This window comes from Hyla sarda, chromosome 4 (assembly GCF_029499605.1).
Source record: "Hyla sarda isolate aHylSar1 chromosome 4, aHylSar1.hap1, whole genome shotgun sequence".
NCBI classification, from domain to species: Eukaryota; Metazoa; Chordata; class Amphibia; order Anura; family Hylidae; genus Hyla; species Hyla sarda.
The window spans coordinates 297,335,422-297,355,405 of NC_079192.1; the positions used below are offsets into that span (position 1 = coordinate 297,335,422).

The 19,984-nt window shown below is 41.3% G+C and overlaps 1 protein-coding gene across 8 annotated transcripts in view; it reads left to right on the plus strand.

The window, feature by feature from the left end:
* Positions 1–19,984, plus strand: part of TCP11L2 (t-complex 11 like 2) — a 106,826-nt gene that overhangs the window by 70,650 nt on the left and 16,192 nt on the right. For all 8 annotated transcript variants that reach the window (XM_056574634.1, XM_056574631.1, XM_056574629.1 and 5 more), the window contains 3 exons: positions 501–617; positions 2,009–2,145; positions 18,055–18,169. In XM_056574634.1, coding sequence (XP_056430609.1) covers positions 501–617; positions 2,009–2,145; positions 18,055–18,169 — 369 coding nt within the window. The remainder of the gene's footprint in view (positions 1–500; positions 618–2,008; positions 2,146–18,054; positions 18,170–19,984) is intronic.

Below are 19,984 nucleotides of genomic sequence, written 5' to 3' on the forward strand. Positions count from 1 at the left end.
GGAATGCCCCCTGTGCGGCAAGCTCCACATTTGCAAATACCTATGATTGGGGATTACCAAATAGCGAAAGGAGCAGAGCAAAGAACAGCAAGTATGATTTTCAAACTACCAGTCTGTACCAACAGGTTAGTGTGGGTGATACTGATGACATTATCCTTAAAATGAACTGTTGACATGTTAAGATGGGTATGGTAGCAGATAGAATACCTCTATTCAGCTCTATGGGAGAGCCAAAGATTGCCAAGTCCAGCACTCCGGCTGTGCCATATAGCTGCATTGAGGGGGCATGTTGGCCACCAGTTTGTGTGGTGATTGATACGCCACATTCAGGAGGAGAACCCAGAGGTTGGACCCCCAGCAATCTGACCCTTATCCCCTCTGCTTAGGATTGGGGATAAGTTTTGTATCCCCCGAGTTCTTCTTTAATCATCGACAAAACCTTAGAAACCAAGAGCCATAGATTCGAATTTTGAAAGGTTGAAAATAAGTTTCTGTTACAGATTGAGGCCAGTACTGTGAAGAAGTTGGACAGAAACCTGAATGTTGGACAAGAACTTCAAGAAGTTTATACAGAACTCACTAAGAATATTTCTACTGATCACCTTAGGTTTGACCAGGTATTTTATTCACATGTTATATGGCTTCATAAACATCAGAAAATACAGTGGACATTTGAAGCTTTACCCTCATTCCACCTCCTGTAGAACAGCAAGGAAACACCCATTTTATGTACATTTCTTTAAGCCCCTTCTACTTTGTCATCCAGCACACTGGACAGTCATGTAAAAAGTAGAAATTTTGGCAGGTATGACTTGTCATTCTTTTACATTGAAAAAGAGAAGCAAAGTTTGTTTTAGTTTAATGTGCAAGGTGAGTAATGTGCACACATTAATAAAATTATTATAGTTTATATTTATTCTTGGTGCTGTAAGACAGTTACAGGAATGGCTGCCTAGTATCTCTATATTTCTCCAAGTTACCTGTTGTATGTGGATACCAGGTTTCAGGAAGCCCATATCTCACCATATCCAGAAATAGTTAACGACTCATGACATGTATTACAGCTGTCATTGGTTGTGCAGTGGTGTGGGCAATCCCCCGTGTTTGAAGCTGGAGGGCTTACCTTGGCCTTACCGAGGCTGCCATAGCTCTTTATTTGAGATCAGTGATCACTAATGCTATGAGCAAATAAACCATTGCTCATAAATCTCTCCTAGGGGGACTTATGAAATTAAAAGTGATTTTAAAAAAAAAGTCAGCGCAATGCCAAAATGGTACAAATAAATAAATGGCAATTAAAACTAAATAAATAAATAAAAATATCAAATGTAAACTTGTATTTCTAAAAAAGTGCTGATCTAAAGAATCTAGATAACATGTCAGTTTCACTGCATGACAAAAGGCGGGAAAAAAGAATGCTTTTCTATGGTTTATAAATGAAAACAATAGAAAAGTTATGGCAATTAAAAGCCGAGTAGGAAAAAAATGAAAGTGCAAATTGGACCAGTCTTTAGGGGGTTAAATCTCTGGTGAAACTATCCCAGAGACTATCCCACATCAGCACAGGTACTGAAGACAGATCATCACTGAGCTTTAAAACTAGGTGGGAGTCAGCCACCAAGTGAGGCTGTGAGGAAACACCACTGATGAGAGTGAATCCGGAGTCTCAAAAGGGGACATTGTGACTTGCGTGAGTAACACATTTGTTGACTGTTGTTTTGGGTGGCTGGTAGTAATAGGTAGTAGTAGACAGGGAAGCTATCTGTATAGTCAGCACTGGACAAGCAAGATTTATTTTGTATTTATATGTCTGAGTGTGAAGACTTTTTTGTTTGCTGCTATTTGCCTGGCCCTAAGGAAATAATCTACCATAGTGGCAACAAACAACTTTAAAATTCTCTTTATTAACCATGGGTTAAACTTCAAACATCTTATATTATTTATCTGACAAGCTTTGTAACTGTCTTGCCTGTCTGACATGATCTCATGATCTATTTCACATGTTCAGGATTTAGAATTTGAACCCTATGCAACAAAAGTGGATATCTCCATATGTGCAGCTTCCTCAACACTGACAAAGAAGTCAAGTCAGCGAGTCATTAACAAGCAACTGGACTCTGTTGGTTCAAAGGATAAATGTGAAAGGTAAAGTTTTACTTGGGAGATTTTTCTTGGTTATGAGACTAACATCCAGTAAGGAGAATGTAATGAAAAACAAAGATTACTTGGCATATTTCATTCCCTTGCAATGTAACAGAGCATTAACCCCTTAACGACCACAAACATATATTTTCGCCTGTGGCCAGCTCCCGTTATGTGAAGCGTGCTCAGGAGCTGAGTGCGTTACGTACCTGCTGGGTCCCGGTTGCTGATTGCAACCCGGACCCGCAGCTAATACTGGACATCGCCGATCGTGCCGATGTCCGGTATTAACCCTTTGGATGCCGCGATCAAAGTTGATCGCGGCTTCTAAACCCGGAGAAAAAACAGCCGGTTAGCTCAGCGGAGCTGTTCTGGACTGCCGCAATGAAATCGCGGTGTCCCAAACAGCTGAGAGGACAGCGGGAGGTGCCTTACCTTGCTCCTCGCTGTACGATTGTCGCTATATTGCTCTAAGCCTGAGATCCAGGCTGGAGCAATCGAGCACAGATTACACTGATCAATGCTATGCTATAGCTTAGCATTGTTCAGTGTATGCAATCAAAGGATTGCATGTAATAGTCCCCTATGGGGGCTAAAAAAATGTGTAAAAAATAAAAAAAGGGAATAAATGTGATTTGACCCCTTCCTGAATAAAAGTTTGAATCACCCCTCTTTTCCCATTTAAAATAAAAATAAAAATATGTAAACAAAAATAAACATGTGGTATCGCCGGGTGCGTAAATGTTCAAACTATAAAAATATAATGTTAATTAAACCGCACGGTCAATGGCGTACACGTAAAAAAATTCAAGTCCTAAATTGCGTATTTTGGTCAATTTGTATAACCTAAAAAAATGTATAAAAAGTGATCAAAAAGTCCGATCTAAACAATTATGGTACCAATAAAAACTTCAGATCACGGCGCAAAAATGAGCCCTGTTACTGCCCCGTATACAGAAATTTTTTTTTATAAAAAAGTTATAGGGGCCAAAAAGTTATAATTTAAGTAGTAAAATAAAAAATAAACACTATATAAACTGGGTAACATTGTAACCGTATGGACCTAGAGAATAAATATATGGTGTAATTTTTACCGAAAAGTGCACTCCGTAAAATCGGAAGCCACCAAAACTTACAAAATAGCGTTTTTTTTTTTAAATTTTGCCCTACAAATAATTTTTTCCTGGTTTCGCCATAAATTTTTTTGGGAAATGATTGATGTAATTACAAAGTACACTTGGTGGCGCAACAAACAAGCCCTCATATGGGTCTGTAGGTGGAAAATTGAAAGTGTTCTGATTTTTAGAAGGTGAGGTGGAAAATACAAAAGTGCAAAAACGAAAAAACCTGTGGTCCTTAACCTCTTAAGGATCCAGCCCATTTTCACCTTAAGGACCCCAGCATTTTTTGCACATCTGACCACTGCCACTTTAAGCATTAATAACTCTGGGATGCTTTTACTTTTCATTCTGATTTCGAGATTGTTTTATACGTGACATATTCTACTTTAGTGGTAAATTTTCCGTGATACTTCATACATCATTTCATGGTGAAAAATTCCAAAATTTTATAATTTTTATTTTTTTATTTAGCATTTTTCTTTTTTAGCTAACTTTGAAACTCTCTGCTTATAAGGAAAATGGACATCCCAAATAAATTATACATTGATTCATTTTCATATGATTCATATGATGTTTGCATCATAGACATCAGAGAGCTTCAAAGTTCAGCAGCAATTTTCCAATTTTTCACAAAATTTTCAAAATCTGAATTTTTCAGGGACCAGTTCAGTTTTGAAGTGGATTTGAAGGGCCTTCATATTAGAAATACCCCATAAATTACCCCATTATAAAAACTGCACACCTCAAAGTATTCAAAATGACATTCAGAAAGTGTGTTAACCCTTTAGATGTTTCACAGGAATAGCAGCAAAGTGAAGGAGAAAATTTAAAATCTTCATTTTTTTCACTCAAATTTTTAACCCCATATCTTCTAATTATGGAAATACTCCATATGTGGATGTAAAGTGCTCTGCGGGTGAACTACAATGCTCAGAAGAGAAGGAGCACCATTGGGCTTTTGGAGAGAGAATTTGTTTGGAATGGAAGTCGGGGGCCATGTGCGTTTACAAAGCCCCCATGATGCCAGGACAGTGTACCCCCCCCCACATGTGACCCTTTTGTCGGAAACTTCACCCCTCAAAGAATGTAATAAGGGGTGCAGTGAGCATTTACATCCCACTGGTGTTTGACAGATTACATTTTTAAAATTAAATTTTTCATTTTCATGGACCACTGTTCAAAAAAATCTGTCAGAGACCAGACAGATATTATATACTCTTTGGGGGGCTATTTTCCTATTACCCCTTGTGAAAATGAAAAATTTGGGATAACACCAGCATTTTAGTGAAAAAATAAAAAAATTTAAATTTTCATGTCCAACTTTAACGAAAATTCTTCAAACACCTGTGGGGTGTAAAGGCTCACTATACCCCTTGTTATGTTCCGTGAGGGGTGTAGTTTCCAAAATGGGGTCACATGTGTTTTTTTTTTTTTTTTTGCATTTATGTCAAAACCGCTGTAACAATCAACCACCCCTGTGCAAGTCACCTCAAATGTACATGGCGCTCTCACTCCTGAGCCATGTTGTGTGCCCGCAGAGCATTTTACGTCCACATATGGGGTCCGGCAATACTGGGAGTTGTTGTTTTGCAACAGCTGGAGGCTCCATTTTGGAAACAGTGCTGTACCAAACATTTTACATTTTTATTGGAGGGGGGTAACTGTGTAGGGGTATGTGTATATTTAGTGTTTTACTTTTTATTTTGTGTTAGTGTAGTGTTTTTAGGGTACATTCACACGGGCGGGGGTTTACAGCGAGTTTCCCGCTGGGAGTTTGAGCTGCAGCGAAAAATTTGCCACAGCTCAAACTTGCAGTGAGAAACTCACTATTAACCCGCCCGTGTAAATGTAACCTGTACATTCACATGGGGGGGGGGGGGGGGGCAAACCTCCAGCTTTCGCAACTACAACTCCCAGCATTCCCTTTGGCATGCCGTGCATGCTGGGGGTTGTAGTTATGCAACAGCTGGTGGAACACTGGTTGCAAAACACTGAGAGTTTGTTACTTAACTCAGTGTTTCGTAACCAGTGTGCCTCCAGCTGTTGCGGTCTGTCAGTGCATGCTGGGGGCTGTAGTTTGCAACAGCTGGAGGCACACTGGTTGCGAAACACTGAGTTAGGTAACAGACAATGTTTCCCAACCAGTATGCCTCCAGTTGTTGCAAAACTCCAAGTCCCATCATACCCAGACAGCCGAAGGGCTTGTTGGGAGTTGTAGTTATGCTTTATAGTGGTATCCAAACTGTAGCCCTCTAGATGTTGCAAAACTTCAACTCCAAGCATTCCCAGACTGCCCAGGCATGCTGAAGGGCCAGATGTTGCCAAACTAAAACTCCCAGCATGCCTGGACAGTCTCGGCATGCTTTGAATTGTAGTTTTGCAACATCTGAAGGGCTTAATTTTGCAACACACTGTATAGTAGTCTCCAAACTGTAGCCCTCCAGATGTTGCAAAACCCAGCATGCCGAGACGGTCCAGGTATGCTGGGAGTTGTAGTTCTGCAACATGTGAAAGGCCACATGTTACAGAACTACAACTCCCAGCATGCCTGGACTGTCTGGGCATGCTGAGAGTTGTAGTTTTGCAACATCTAGAAGGGCACAGTTTGGAGACCATTGCACAGTGGTCTCCAAACTGTGGCCCTCCAGATGTTGCAAAACTACAACTCCCAGCATGCCCAGACAGCCAAAGGCTGTCTGGGCATGCTGGGAGTTGTAGATTTGAAACACCTAGAAGCAGCAGTGAAGATCACTTTACGGCGATCTTCACTGCTGCATCTGACACTGCCGCAGCATCCACTTGCCTGCGCCGGTCCCCCACTGCTCCCATGCACAGTCCCTCTAAAGATCGGCTTCTTTCTGCACTGAATTGAGCGATGGAGGCGGACCCGCCATCTGGATTTCAATATTCATGGTCGCTGGTCACATGAGCGCTCAGTAGGCACAAGCGCTCACGTGACCATCGACCATGAATATTCAAATCCAGCCGGAGGGCCCACCTCCAGCGCACAATTCAGCGCAGAAAGAAGCCGATTTTCAGAGGGACCAGGCACCGAACTGCAACCAGGTATGGTTTGCATCTTTCCCTGAAGGGAACGAATGTACTCCGTGAACAATTCCAAGAATTTGCTTGGGAGTATTTAAACTAAGAAGGGGGGGGGGGGGGTAAAGAGTGATAATCCATGAGTCCAATTGCCCCCCAAAATAATGCCAGAACATGTCAGTAGCACAGAGGTTAAGAAATTACAAGCTTAGAGTCTTGTCTACAAATGCTCGCAGTTTAGGTAATAAGATCAATGAACTTGGGTCAATAGTACCAGGGTACTATTTATACAGAAGAGACAGAGAAGGCAAGAAAGGGGAGTGGTGGCCCAGTATGTGAAAGATAGCATAAAATCTAACCTAATACAAGTTAGTGAGGCCAACATAGAGTCAGTTTGGGTTTACGTTGCAGTTTGGTATTCAGACAGTAACTCGTGTAGGTGTGATATATAGACCAGCTGGCCAAGTTAAAGAATTAGATTATCTACTAGTTGAGGAAATAGCTAAAATGACAATGAAAGGGGAAGTTATTATTATGGGAGACTTCAATCTTCCGGATATAAACTGTACAGGTATTCTAAATTCCCTACTGGGATTATTTCTGCAACAAGTAGTTGAGGAGCCAACCCGGAAGGAGGCCATTTTAGATTTAGTATTCACAAATGGGGATTTGATATATATTACTGTAGGTGAAAGCTTGGGATCTAGTGATCACCAGTCAGTGTGGTTTAATATAGGAACAGTGACGGAGTCACACCACACAAAAACAAATGTTTTAGATTTTAGAAAAAAACAACTTTTCAAAAATTAGATTAGTCATAAATGAGTCCCTATCAGACTGGAATGGATTACGTGGAGTCCGGGAGAAATTAGACAACTTAAAAGATGCATTATTGAAGGCAACAGATAATTGCATTAGAGTTGTCAGTAAAAGCAGAAAAAGGAAGATACCACTGTGGTACTCAGCAGAAGTGGCCAAAATCATTAAACACAAAAAGCTAGCATTTAGTAATTATAAAAAATAAATAAAATAAAAACAGAGCAAGGAAGATAGGGAAATCTACAATACAAAATTAGGTAGAAAGAGGCCAAGCAAGTTATAAGAACTTCTAAAGTGCAGGCAGAAGAAAAAGTAGCTCTGTCTGTGAAAAAAGGGGAGAAGGCATTCTTCAGATATATAAATGAAAAAAGGAAATTAAAACAAGGAATACCTAAATTAAAAAAAAAGGAAGGAAGGTATGTAGAAGAGAATTAAGGGCTAGTGGACTGCTTAAAGGGTGGAAAACATGTTTTTTTTTTTTTTTTTTTTAAATCAACTGGTGCCAGAAAGTTAAACACATTTGTGAATGACTTCTATTAAAAAAATCTTTACCCTTCCAGTACTTTTTAGCAGCTGTATGCTACAGAGAAAATTCTTTTCTTTTTTAAATTCTTTTTTGTCTTGTCCACAGTGCTCTCTGCTGACACCTCTGTCTGTGTCAGGAATTGTCCAGAGCAGCATAGGTTTGCAATGTCGATTTTCTCCTGCTCTGGACAGTTCCTGATACAGGCATCAGGTGTCATCAGAGAGCACGGTTTTAGGTTCACTGGGAAAACCGCATACGGGACAAAAATGAGCCGACCGGAGTCAGCGTTTCACTCCGGTCGGCTCATTGAAATACATTACATACGGGCCACATATGGCAGGGATACGGGAGTGCCAGGTTTTAGCTCCCCCCCCCCCCACAGCCATATGCGGTACCATATTGCCTAAAACGTGATGTGAACCCAGCCTTATTTAACCAATCACTGGTAACAGTAGTCGTCCCGAAAGATTGGAAATTAGCAAACGTCGTGCCCATTCACAAGAAAGGTAGTTGGGAGGAATCAAGCAACTATAGGCCAGTAAGTCTGACATCAATAGTAGGGAAATTAATGGAAACCCTACTAAAGGATAGGATTGTGGACCATCTAAAATCCCATAAAAAACAACATGGGTTTACTTCAGGGAGATCATGTCAAACAAATCTTATTGATTTTTTTGATTGGGTGACTAAAATAATAGATGGTGGAGGGGCATTAGACATCACATATCTAGATTTTAATAAGGCTTTGGACACTGTCTACAGTCTTTGGGCTTCGACTCCCTCTGTGACAGACAACAGAGGGTTGTAGTCAATGGAGAATATTCAGAGCAAGGTCTTGTTACCAGTGGGGTACCTCAGGGATCTGTACTGGGACCAATATTGTTTAATATCTTCTTTATTAATATTGCAAAAGGTCTCTATGGTAAGGTGTGTCTTTTTGCTGATGACACAAAGATATGTAACAGGGTTGATGTTCCTGGAGGGATATGCCAAATGGAAAAGGATTTGGGTAAACTAGAAGAATGGTCAGAACTCTGTCAACTGAAATTGAATGTGGATAAGTGCAAGATAATGCACCTGGGGTTTAAAAACCCAAGGGCAGAATATAGAACATTTGACACAGTCCTGACCTCAGTATCTGAGGAAAGGGATTTAGGGGTCATTATTTCAGAAAACTTAAAGGTAGTCAGACAATGTAATAGAGCAGGAAATGCTAGTAGAATGCTTGGCTGTATAGGGAGAGGTATAAGCAGCAGAAAGAGGGAAGTGCTGATGCCGCTGTACAGAACAATGGTGAGACCTCACTTGGAGTACTGTGCGCAGTACTGGAGGTGGTATCTCCAGAAGGATATAGATACTCTAGAGCAGGGGTCTCAAACTCAAATTATCTGGGGGCCACTGGAGGTAGCAGCTGGGTGAGGGTGGACCGCATGCGTCCCTTACATATAATGCCCCCATCATGTGCCCCTCATCTATAATGCCCCCATCATGCGCCCCTCATCATCCACCAGCAATCCCCCCCATTCCTCCTACCCCCGTGTGGTAATAGCATGAGCTGACGGATGATGGGGGTGCTACTTCTGGGGGTTCCCCACATTAGGTAGGCAGCAGGTTCCCCACATTAGGTAGGCAGTAGGTTCCCCACATTAGATAGGCAGCAGGTTCCCCACATTAGGTAGGTAGTAGCAGTTTCCCCACATTAGGTAGTAGCAGGTTCCCCACATTAGGTAGTAGCAGGTTCCCCACATTAGGTAGTAGCAGGTTCCCCACATTAGGTGGTAGCAGGTTCCCCACATTAGGTGGTAGCAGGTTCCCCACATTAGGTGGTAGCAGGTTCCCCAAATTAGGTAGTAGCAGGTTCCCCACATTAGGTAGTAGCAGGTTCCCCACATTAGGTGCTAGGTTCCCCACATTAGGTAGTAGCAGGTTCCCCACATTAGGTAGTAGCAGGTTCCCCAGACACCCACACATGCACACACACAGACAGACACCCACATATGCACACAGACAGACACCCACACATGCACACACACAGACAGACACCCACACATACACAGTCACCCACACATGCACACACACAAACAGACAGACACCCACACATGCACACACACACAGACACACTTACCTGTCCTGCACTGCGCTTCTCTCTGTGGCGGTGACGAGTGACGTCACCGATGTCCTCCTGTGCGGGTCTGCGGAGGGACGTCACATGCGCGACGTCCCTCATCAGACTTGGGCCGGCCAACCGGAGAACGGGAGGAGGAGGGCGGGGTAAGTGAAGCCTTCCAGCATTTAGCGCTGCTTGCCCGAAGCAGGGCTAAATGCCTGAAAAAACACCTGCCCGGCGCCCGGAACTGCATGTCCCGGGCGTCGGGCAATACAAATCACACATCCCTGGTGCAGGCCACAAACTTTCGTTCCGCGGGCTGCAAATGGCCCGGGGGCCGGGATTTTGAGACCCCTGTGCTAGACACATAAAAATTAGATGTACATGGTCAGGATTAGGTACTGAGTGATATATTAAAAAAAAAAAACTTTTTTTTGTTGGATCTGACGGGTAAACTTTAAAGGAGTTGTCCAGCGCGCACTTTTCTTATTTTATCCAGTCCGAGCTGCAAAAAAAAAGTAAACAAACTTTCTCTTGCCTGCCTGCGTGCCCCCGGAGCTCCGGTACAGGTGTCGCTGGGCTGTTTGCTTCTTACTTCCTGTTAGCCTGGCACGTCACACGGAGCTTAAGCCTATCATCAGCCGAGGCGGGACATCGCTGCGGCCGGTGAAAGGCTGAAGCTCCGTGTGACGTGTCGGGCTAACAGGAAGTAAGAAGCAAACAGCCCGGCGACTGTACCGGAGCTCCGGGGGCGCACAGGCAGGCAAGAGAAAGTTTGTTTTCTTTTTTTTTATGCTGCCCGGACCGGATAAAATAAGAAAACTGCGCGCCAGACTACTCCTTTAACATGTATAGCTTGGAAGAAAGGCGTGACGGGGAATATGATAGAAACTTTTAAATACATAAAGGGAATCAACATGGTAAAGGAGGAGAAGTTATTTAAAAGAAGAAAAACTACCACAAGAGGACTTATTTTTAAATTAGAGGGGCAAAGGTTTAAAAGTAATATCAGGAAGTATTACTTTACTGAGAGAGTAGTGGATGCATGGCCGCCAGCCTGGATCGGAGTCTGGTATGGTCATTATCCCTACCCGGATCATGGTGGAGACAGGATATACATTTAAGCAAGCAAGGGAGATTTCTCTGTGTGGATTTGTGGCAGTCAGGGATATATTGAGCCTTTGTGCTGGTCAGTATAGGCAGTGTGAGAATTATCATTGGCTACATAGTCCCTCACATATGGGAACTTTATCTTTAAGTGTGGATTCTGTGGGAGCTATAACAGCACCTTGGTTATCATCAGTATATACACGGAGCTAATAGGGGCCATTGTTGAGGAAGAAAATAAGTGTACTTATTAGCCTATTTTATATCATATGGGCATTCTTTGATGTACTCTGACATTCAGGATGTGGAATTAGACCTGGCGGTCATATCAAGGACCTAGGGTCTATTGGATGTCAAGAAATTATTGGAGATTATCCATAAAGAAGAATCCCACAGAGACTATACCGTGCATTTACTAATCCTGCTTGCTTTGTGTTATATGGTTTCTTCCTGTCTGTTAGAAATTGAATGGAATAAGTTATTATATACATTCCTCCACTGTGTATCCGGGGCTTAAATTATAACGCCTGATGAACCGTGGATATATTTAACCCACGGGGAAACGCGTCGGGTTTAGTAAGGGTGTTTAATAGGGGATCGACCCTGGTTAGAGTCTTCCTGTATTGTAGACCTGTGAATCTGTATCCATTTTATAGTAACTATAGGTTTTAACTGTATTCAATAAAAGTTGTTAAATTTTAGCTTTTTTCTTGGTTGGTCTTGAGGATGCATGGAATAGCCTTCCTGCAGAAGTGGTCGCTGCAAATACAGTGAAGGAGTTTAAACATGCATGGGATAAGCATAAGGCTATCGTTCATATAAGATAGGGTCAGGGACTATTCATAGTATTCAGATTATTGGGCAGACTAGATGGGCCAAATAGTTCTTATCTGCTCATGTTTCTATGATGTCAGACTCTTCATTCACATCACGATTGTGTCATACGGTTTTGCATCAGTTTGTTTTGTTTTGTTCATAATTTATGTCTTAAAATCTGGCAAAACTGTATGCAAATGAGTGCTATAAATTTAAACTGCATACAGTTTTAAACCGTCTGTGTTTTGAATTTAGATGTCCGGTTGCATCAGTATTTGAACAAAAAAAAATATATACTTTTTTTGTATTAACACTTTCTTGCAACAAAGTTCAAATTGTTTTATTGACATTCCAAGGAAATTAGGTGTGGTTTGCCATGTGCAAGAAAAAAACGTATCCCAAAAATCGTATGCCACTATAGACCCATCCGTTTTTCATTGACTTCAATATTTAAAAAAAAACTTATATGGTTTGTAAACGTTTTTTAAACAGGACACAAAACTATAGTAGACTGCAGTTTTGTTTAAGGTAAAAAAAAATGCACAAAACCATAAACAACCAAAAACGTACACAACTGGATACTTCTTATTGCATGTGTTTTTGCATGGGAGGTCTATGTATACTGTTTTATATATGGTTGTATACAATTTTTCTATACAAAACTGCAAAATCATGATGTTAATGCACATTTACTGTGGACTACAGAATGACATCACCTACCAGCTCCCTTCATACAAGCTCCAAGACCCCTCTCCACCCAGATCTGTATACCTGCTATCTGTATTTTATCAGGATACATAGTAGTATAAAGCTGTGTTCACACTTTTCCTTTTTTGCTGCTTTATTTTTTTATTTGATTTTCCCCAAATCATGGCAAAAATGAAGATTCTACCACAATTATATGGGAAAATCGTGTAATTTATACCAGGATTTTGGAAAATCGATGCAAAAAGCTAAAATGCTGTAAAAATTTGTGAAAAATGCTGTATGAAATTCAATGTGTGAACACAATCTAATGATATCAAATCTTCATAAAACACCTCAATTGTGATTATAGGTCAAATCACTTACAACTTTTTCAATATTTCTCTAAAAGGCATACTTTGAGTAAGAAAACACATGAAAACGGCACAGTGTGAACAACAGCAACACACTTATGAGTCTAATGAGTTGACCTGGCTGATCTGTAGCACTAGCAGCCTGATGAGATGACCAGGTGCAATGATCAAACACCCCAGCTCTCCAGCTTTCTGCTATGGGACCTGCCCCTTTTATTCTAAGCCCCACCCACATATTTCAAATTGGCTAGGGTGGCATTAAATACCCTTTTTTCTGCCAAAACCTGGCATAAACATAATGATTAGAGGGGTGCTCTGGTGGAAAACTTTTTTTTTTTTTTTATCAACTGGTGCCAGAAAGTTAAACAGATTTGTAAATTACATCTATTAAAAAATCTTAATCCTTCCAGTACTTATTAGCTGCTGAATACTACAGAGGAAATTCTTTTCTTTTTGGAACACAGTGCTAACTTTCTGCCACCAGTTGATTTAAAAAAAAAAAGTTTTCCACCAGAGTACCCCTTTAATCCTCCCCCATACTTTGTAAATATACACTACTGTCTTATTTTCAAAATACATATAGGGCTTCAAACTTCATCCTTTAAACTGTTTCATATTGGCCAAGGTCGCATTAAAATACCCTTGTCTCTGCCAAAACCTGGCATAATGGTAATGACAAACTTCATCCTTCAAACTATTTCACTCCTCTGCTTTAGATATCCAGAAGCTGCAGGTTTTAATGCAACTTTCATTATTTTAAGGGTAGGGTCACATGTAATAGATCCGCAGCAAACCGCCACTATGAGCAGCAACACAGTGGGCCTGCGAGTCGCCGTGTCCACTCTGACATTGTGGAGCAGCCGCGATGTCTGAGTTAACTGGCATGTGCAGTGCACTCAGACATCGCGGCTGCTTCGCTATGTCAGAGTGGACTCAGCCAGGGGGTGGGCAAGGTGGGGGAAGGGGGGGGGTGGCAACAGCTGGAGGCACAAAATGGGTGGGGTCACCAGCAGATCCGCAGTGTGAACTACCCTAAAAGTTGCATGATGTTAGGCAGTTAATACAACCCTGTGTAGCATAGAGAGGCATTGTATTGTATAGCTGGTAGCAGTTGATTACCTCAGTATATAGCACTACTGAGGTGAGCATTCATGCAGGAATTTACATGGTAGCTTCCTATGAATATGTGAATAACAGTAAAAATAAACCTACATATATTAACACTTTCTGTATTTATTTCTACAGAAAAACAGCATATTAAAATATAGGGACAATGTAGAGAAAACCGCACTCACCCGATCAACGTGCACAGATTCTTTATTCCGTTGAACATCAACATAGAACACAGGAGGACTTATGGTCGGCAGGAACGCCAGGGAACAGGAGGTGTTGTTACAGCTGTTTCATGGGAACACAGCCCGCTTCGTCAGTCTGACGAAGCGGGCTGTGTTCCCGTGAAACAGCTGTAACAACACCTCCTGTTCCCTGGCGTTCCTGCCGACCATAAGTCCTCCTGTGTTCTATGTTGATGTTCAACGGAATAAAGAATCTGTGCACATTGATCGGGTGAGTGCGGTTTTCTCTACATTGTGCCGATTGTGTCAAGCGATATGTGCCTTCTCTAACCAGCACCCCGACATAGCACACACCGTTCAGTCTCTACCCATACCTGAGAAAGCGGATACCTATTATCCAGTAAACTGCCTTCACCTGCATAGCAGTGCCGGACTCATACTCTTTCTACCTGCTCTATATTAAAATATAGGTTCACGTGATCAACACAATTTTCTAATCTATTTAGCTGACATTTTACAGAATACAGTATGTTCACAGGAGATAAGCCACTGCCAGAGGTGCTGGTAGCTGCTTATTTCCCTATCGCTATTGAAAACATATGTATGTGTATGGGGAAAGGTCGGTTGGGAGATATGGCCACCTTGTCGGACAATCAAGTGACCAGGCTGGGATGAAAAGTAAAAAAAAAGCATACATTTTCTGCTGTGTTGCCAATCCAATGGTGGCTGGCCTCCACTGATTACCATTTGTGGGTAATGTGTTGACACAAGAAATTGACCTGCTTCAGCCAGTGACTGGCTGCTCACGCACTTCCTTGTGTTAAGGGGAGAGCAGGAAGTAATGTGCAGGTGCTGTCGGAGTGGCAGCAGGAGAGATCACGGTAGGTGAGTACTGCTTTTTTTTATTTTTTCAGTCCAGCCACTGACAGTCAGTTCACCCGCACTAAACCCAATAAACCGGGTTATAGTGCGGGTGAACCTGAGTAAAATGATGTATTACAAAAATCGATCCAGCCATTTCTGAGTTATAGACTCTGTTTCCCTGCCGCTTTCTCCATGCTTTCATATGCAGGGATGTGGAATTCCTATCGGCCGACTCCCGGGGCATGCAGTTCCGGGCGCTGAGCAGGTGAATTTTTCATGCCCTTAGCCCTGCTTCGGGCAAGCAGGGCCGGACCGGAAAGCCTCCGACAAGCAGGGCAGCGCTCAGAGGGGTGTATGGAGCGGGCTTCGTACTCGTGCTTACCTCTGTTCCCTGGTGTCCCTGGCTCTGTCATTGATCCTGGCTGGACTAGGCTCTATCAATGGATTGCAGAGCTCACAGATCAATGGAGTTCAATAGAACTCTATTGATCTGTATGAGGAATCTAATGATTCCTCCTATAAGTCCCCTAAGGGACTAATAAAGTGTGTAAAAAAAATGTTCTTTAATAAAAGTTTAAAAGACACACATTAACCCCTTCCATATTAAAAGTTCAAATCACCCCCTTTTCCTATATAAAAACATAATAAAGATAAACATATTTAGTATCGCTGCATGCATGATTGTACAAACTATTAAAATATAACACTATGTATCCTGTACGGTAAATTACATAAATGTAAAAATAATACAAAACCATAGAATTGCATTTTTTATAATATCCCAGAAAAAAGTTAAAAGCGATTAAAAAGTCAGGTTAGTACCAAAATGGTACAGATACAAAAAACAAACTATGGCGCAAAAAAATGAGCCCTCATACAGCCTTGTATGCGGGGCGGAAAAAGCAAAGCTACAGGGGTCAGAAAATGGCAATAAAAAAAAAATTTAATTTCTGAATTTTTTTCAAATTAGTAAAACATGACGAAAACTATACACATCTGGTATTGCTGTAATCAGGCGACCTAAAGTATCAAAATACCATGTTAACTCAACCACAAGGTAAATGGCGTAGAAAAGAAAATCACAAAATTTGCTAAATTATCTTTAACTATTTCAGTTTCACTTCACCAATATTTTTTTGTTTCGGAGCATATGTTATGGAAAAATTAAAAGGTATCATTATAGTAGTTAATTATGGCTATTATAGGGCGAGGAGGAAAAAAACGAGAGTGCAAAATCGAAAATTGGCCCGGACAAGTGGATTATCATGAAGGACAACTAGATTTTGCTCCGTTTTAGTACCGTGGACAAGTAGTTTTTTATTAAATTTCCACACCCCTGATATGCCTGTCAATCTACTGCATATGCATTAAAGGGGTATTCCAGGAAAAACATTTTTTTTATATATCAACTGGCTCCAGAAAGTTAAACAGATTTGTAAATTACTTCTATTAAAAAATCGTAATCCTTTCAGTACTTATGAACTTCTGAAGTTTAATGGGTTATCCAGGAAAAAACTTTTTTGTATATATCAACTGGCTCCAGAAAGTTCAACAGATTTGTAAATTACTTCTATTAAAATGTTTTAATCCTTTCAGTACTTATGAGCTTCTGAAGTTACCAAACTCACCAAACGCCCAGTTTAGAAGAGGTTTGCTATGGGGATTTGCTTCTAAACTGGGCGTTTCCCGAGACAGGTGTCATCAGAGAGGACTTAGACAGAAAAGAACAACCTTAACTTTAGAAGCTCATAAGTACTGAAAGGATTAAGATTTTTTAATAGAAGTAATTTACAAATCTGTTTAACTTTCTGGAGCCAGTTGATATATATAAAAAAAGTTTTTTCCTGGATAACCCCTTTAAGGTTGCTCTTTTCTGTCTATGTGCCCTCTGATGACATGTGTCTCGGGAACTGCCCAGTTTAGAAGCAAATCCCCATAGCAAACCAACTGGAGCCAGTTGATATATATAAAAAAGTTTTTTCCTGGATAACCTCTTTAATCCTAACTCTCACGTCCTAATGACATGAGAGCCTGTGCCCACATAAGCGCTATTCTTGAGTGCAGATGCCGCTTCCTCCTCATCACTCCTCGCATCCTAGTGATATGGAGCCTATTCCCACATGTGCGCTCTGCTCTTTTAGCGCAGTGCTCACGAGGGCTTTTGACATGTCCTAGCAATACATCAAAAGTTTTGGTTGGCGGGCGTCTGAATGTCCAGACCTCTGCCAATCAGGAGAAAGAGCCAGGATAAGTTTGTGGCTTTTCTCTCTGCTCTGTGTCACATGATCAAGACATGCTCCATAGACTAAACCGCAATGAAGGAAAGTGACAAAAAGAAGTTCCCTTAGACAGATTTAAATAATTGGCCCTGATTTACTAAGAGTGGAATGTAGTTTTCTTTGTGGGGGGTTTTCCCAACAGATATTTTTACACAGTATTTACTAAGGTTTCCCTACATTTTGCACTTTTCCCTACGTTTTGCTTTTTTTACACATGCTCTGAGCTGAGAGGTTTTCCTCAGCTTAAATCCACCACATTTTCTGTGGAAACCTTAGGAATTATGTTGGGGTTTTTCGAAAATGTTGGGACATGCCCCTTTTCAACGACCATGCCCCTTTCCCAATGGCCACACCCCTATTTCGGGGTTGCCCTGATTTACTATTGTAAGCCCGACATGTATTGTCGGGTTGTGCGCCAGATTCTGGTGCATTGCGCCGGATAGAAATTCTGTCTGTGCCTGAATGTACGCCAGAATTGAAAATAACCCTCACCAAGTCTTCATTTTACTGAGAGAACTCCAAAAAGGGTGTGGTCATCTGTGAAAGGGGTGTGGTCGCTAAAAATGGGGCATGTCCCCGCCATTTTCTAAAAAATCCCAACATATTTACTAAGGTTTCCACAGAAAATGTGGTGGATTTGAGCTGAGGAAAACCAGACAGATCAGAGCATGTGTAAAAAAAACAAAATGTAGGGAAAAGTGCAAAATGCAGGGAAATATTAGTAAATATTGTGGAAAAATATCTGCTGGGAAAAAAACCCCACAAAGAAAACTCCACTCTTAGTAAATCAGGGCCATTGTGTTAAATGGTTGGTCTACAAACTATGAAAAATGAGTAACAATTGTTTTTAATATTATTCCTTTTCTTTTGGAAACAAGTGTGGTCCAGCACATACCTGCTGACAAAGATGCTTCCAAATTATGCAATTCCTGGCTTGTTTGGTGGAAGTCTATTGTTAATTCTGATGACTACATGAAATATATCTCCACTCAGGTATTGTGAAAAAGATTTTTATTATAAAAAGGATTGTCATCATAGAAAACAAATCAATAGTTACATCTAAAGAATTGCTTGTTTATATCTTTGCCATGAATAAGCATTACTCTTAATGGGGGAAATTTATCAATGTTTGCTTATGTATTCCTTTTTTTAGTTATTTTTTTCTTACAATTTTTTTTGCTTATGTGCGACTTATTTATCAACTGCTTTCAGCCTGTTGATAAATTTCTTTCACTTAAGCAATTTTTCTTTTTTTGCTTTGGTAGTGGCTTTTTCTGCTCCATGTCTGAGCTGGAGTAAATTTAGTAGGTTTTTTCATGCGATGCAACTTTTTTGCGACTTTCGCACTTGATAAGTCTCTGACCACTGCAAGTCAAAAATCACTTTTTGCTTTGGTAAGCAAGATTTTTATTTTTTGCTTAGGACACTGAACATGCAAAAAGTTGCAGAAAAAAAGAGCGTAGTCACATGTGTGACTTTTTTGTGACAATTTTAAGCAAAAAAAATAAAAACTACTAAATGCTTTGATAAATGTCCCCCAATGATTTTCATTAGATATGTGAAATATTTTCTGAGGTAACAACATAAATGTAATACACAATGAGATACTGTCTGATCACTTTATTTATTTTAAATATAAACATACTAGCTGAGTACCCGGAGTTGCCCGGTTTTTCCTTCCTAATCCTTGTTGGGGAGGAAAATCAACAAAGGAGGAAGCTTTTGACTGCGTATCTCATCCTTATATATTGTTGTCATATCCTAACCCCATATCCCGTCCTCATATCTCGACCTCATAACCCCCCCCATATATCCAGACCTCCTATCCTATCCTCATATCCCGTCCTCATATCCAGTCCTCACATCCCGTCCTCATATCCCAACCTCCTATCCCGACCATCTATCCAGTCCTCACATCCCGTCCTCATATCCCAACCTCCTATCCCGACCATCTATCCCGTCCTCATAACCTGTCTTCATATCCCGTCCTCATATCCCGTCCTCATATCCCGACCTCATATCCTGTCCTCATATCCCGTCCTCATATCCAGTCCTCACATCCCGTCCTCATATCCCAACCTTGTATCCCGACTTTATATCCCGACTTTATATCCCGTCCTCCTATCCCGACCTCATATCCCGTCCTCCTATCCTGACCTCATATCCTGTCCTCACATCCCGTCCTCATATCCTGACCTCATATCCTGTTCCCATATCCTGTCCCCGTATCCTGTCGCCATATCCCGTCTCCTTATCTTGTCTCCATATCCCGTCCTCCTATACCGTCCTCCTATCTCGACCTCCTATCCCGTCCTTCTATCCCAACCTCATATCCTGACCTCATATCCTGTCCTCATGTCCCGTCCTCATGTTCCGACCTCATGTCTTGTCCTCATATCAAGGCCTCATATGCCAACCTCATATCCTGTCCTCATATCTAAATCCTTTGATAAATCTCCCCCATTGAGTTTTATATTATACTAGCTGAGTATGCGGCGTTGCCCGGTTTTTCCTTCCTAATCCTTGTTGTGGAGGAAAATCAACAGAGGAAGCTTTTGGCTTCATATCCTGTCCTCATATATTTTTGTCATATCCCAACCCCATAACCCGTCCTCTTATCCCGACCTCATATCCTGTCCTCCTATCCCGACCTCCTATCCTGTCCTCATATCCCGTCCTCATATCCTGACCTCATATCCTGTCCCCATATCCTGTCCCTGTATCCTGTCGCCATATCCCGTCCCCATATCTTGTCTCCATATCCCGTCCTCCTATCCTGTCCTCCTATCTCGACCTCCTATGCCGTCC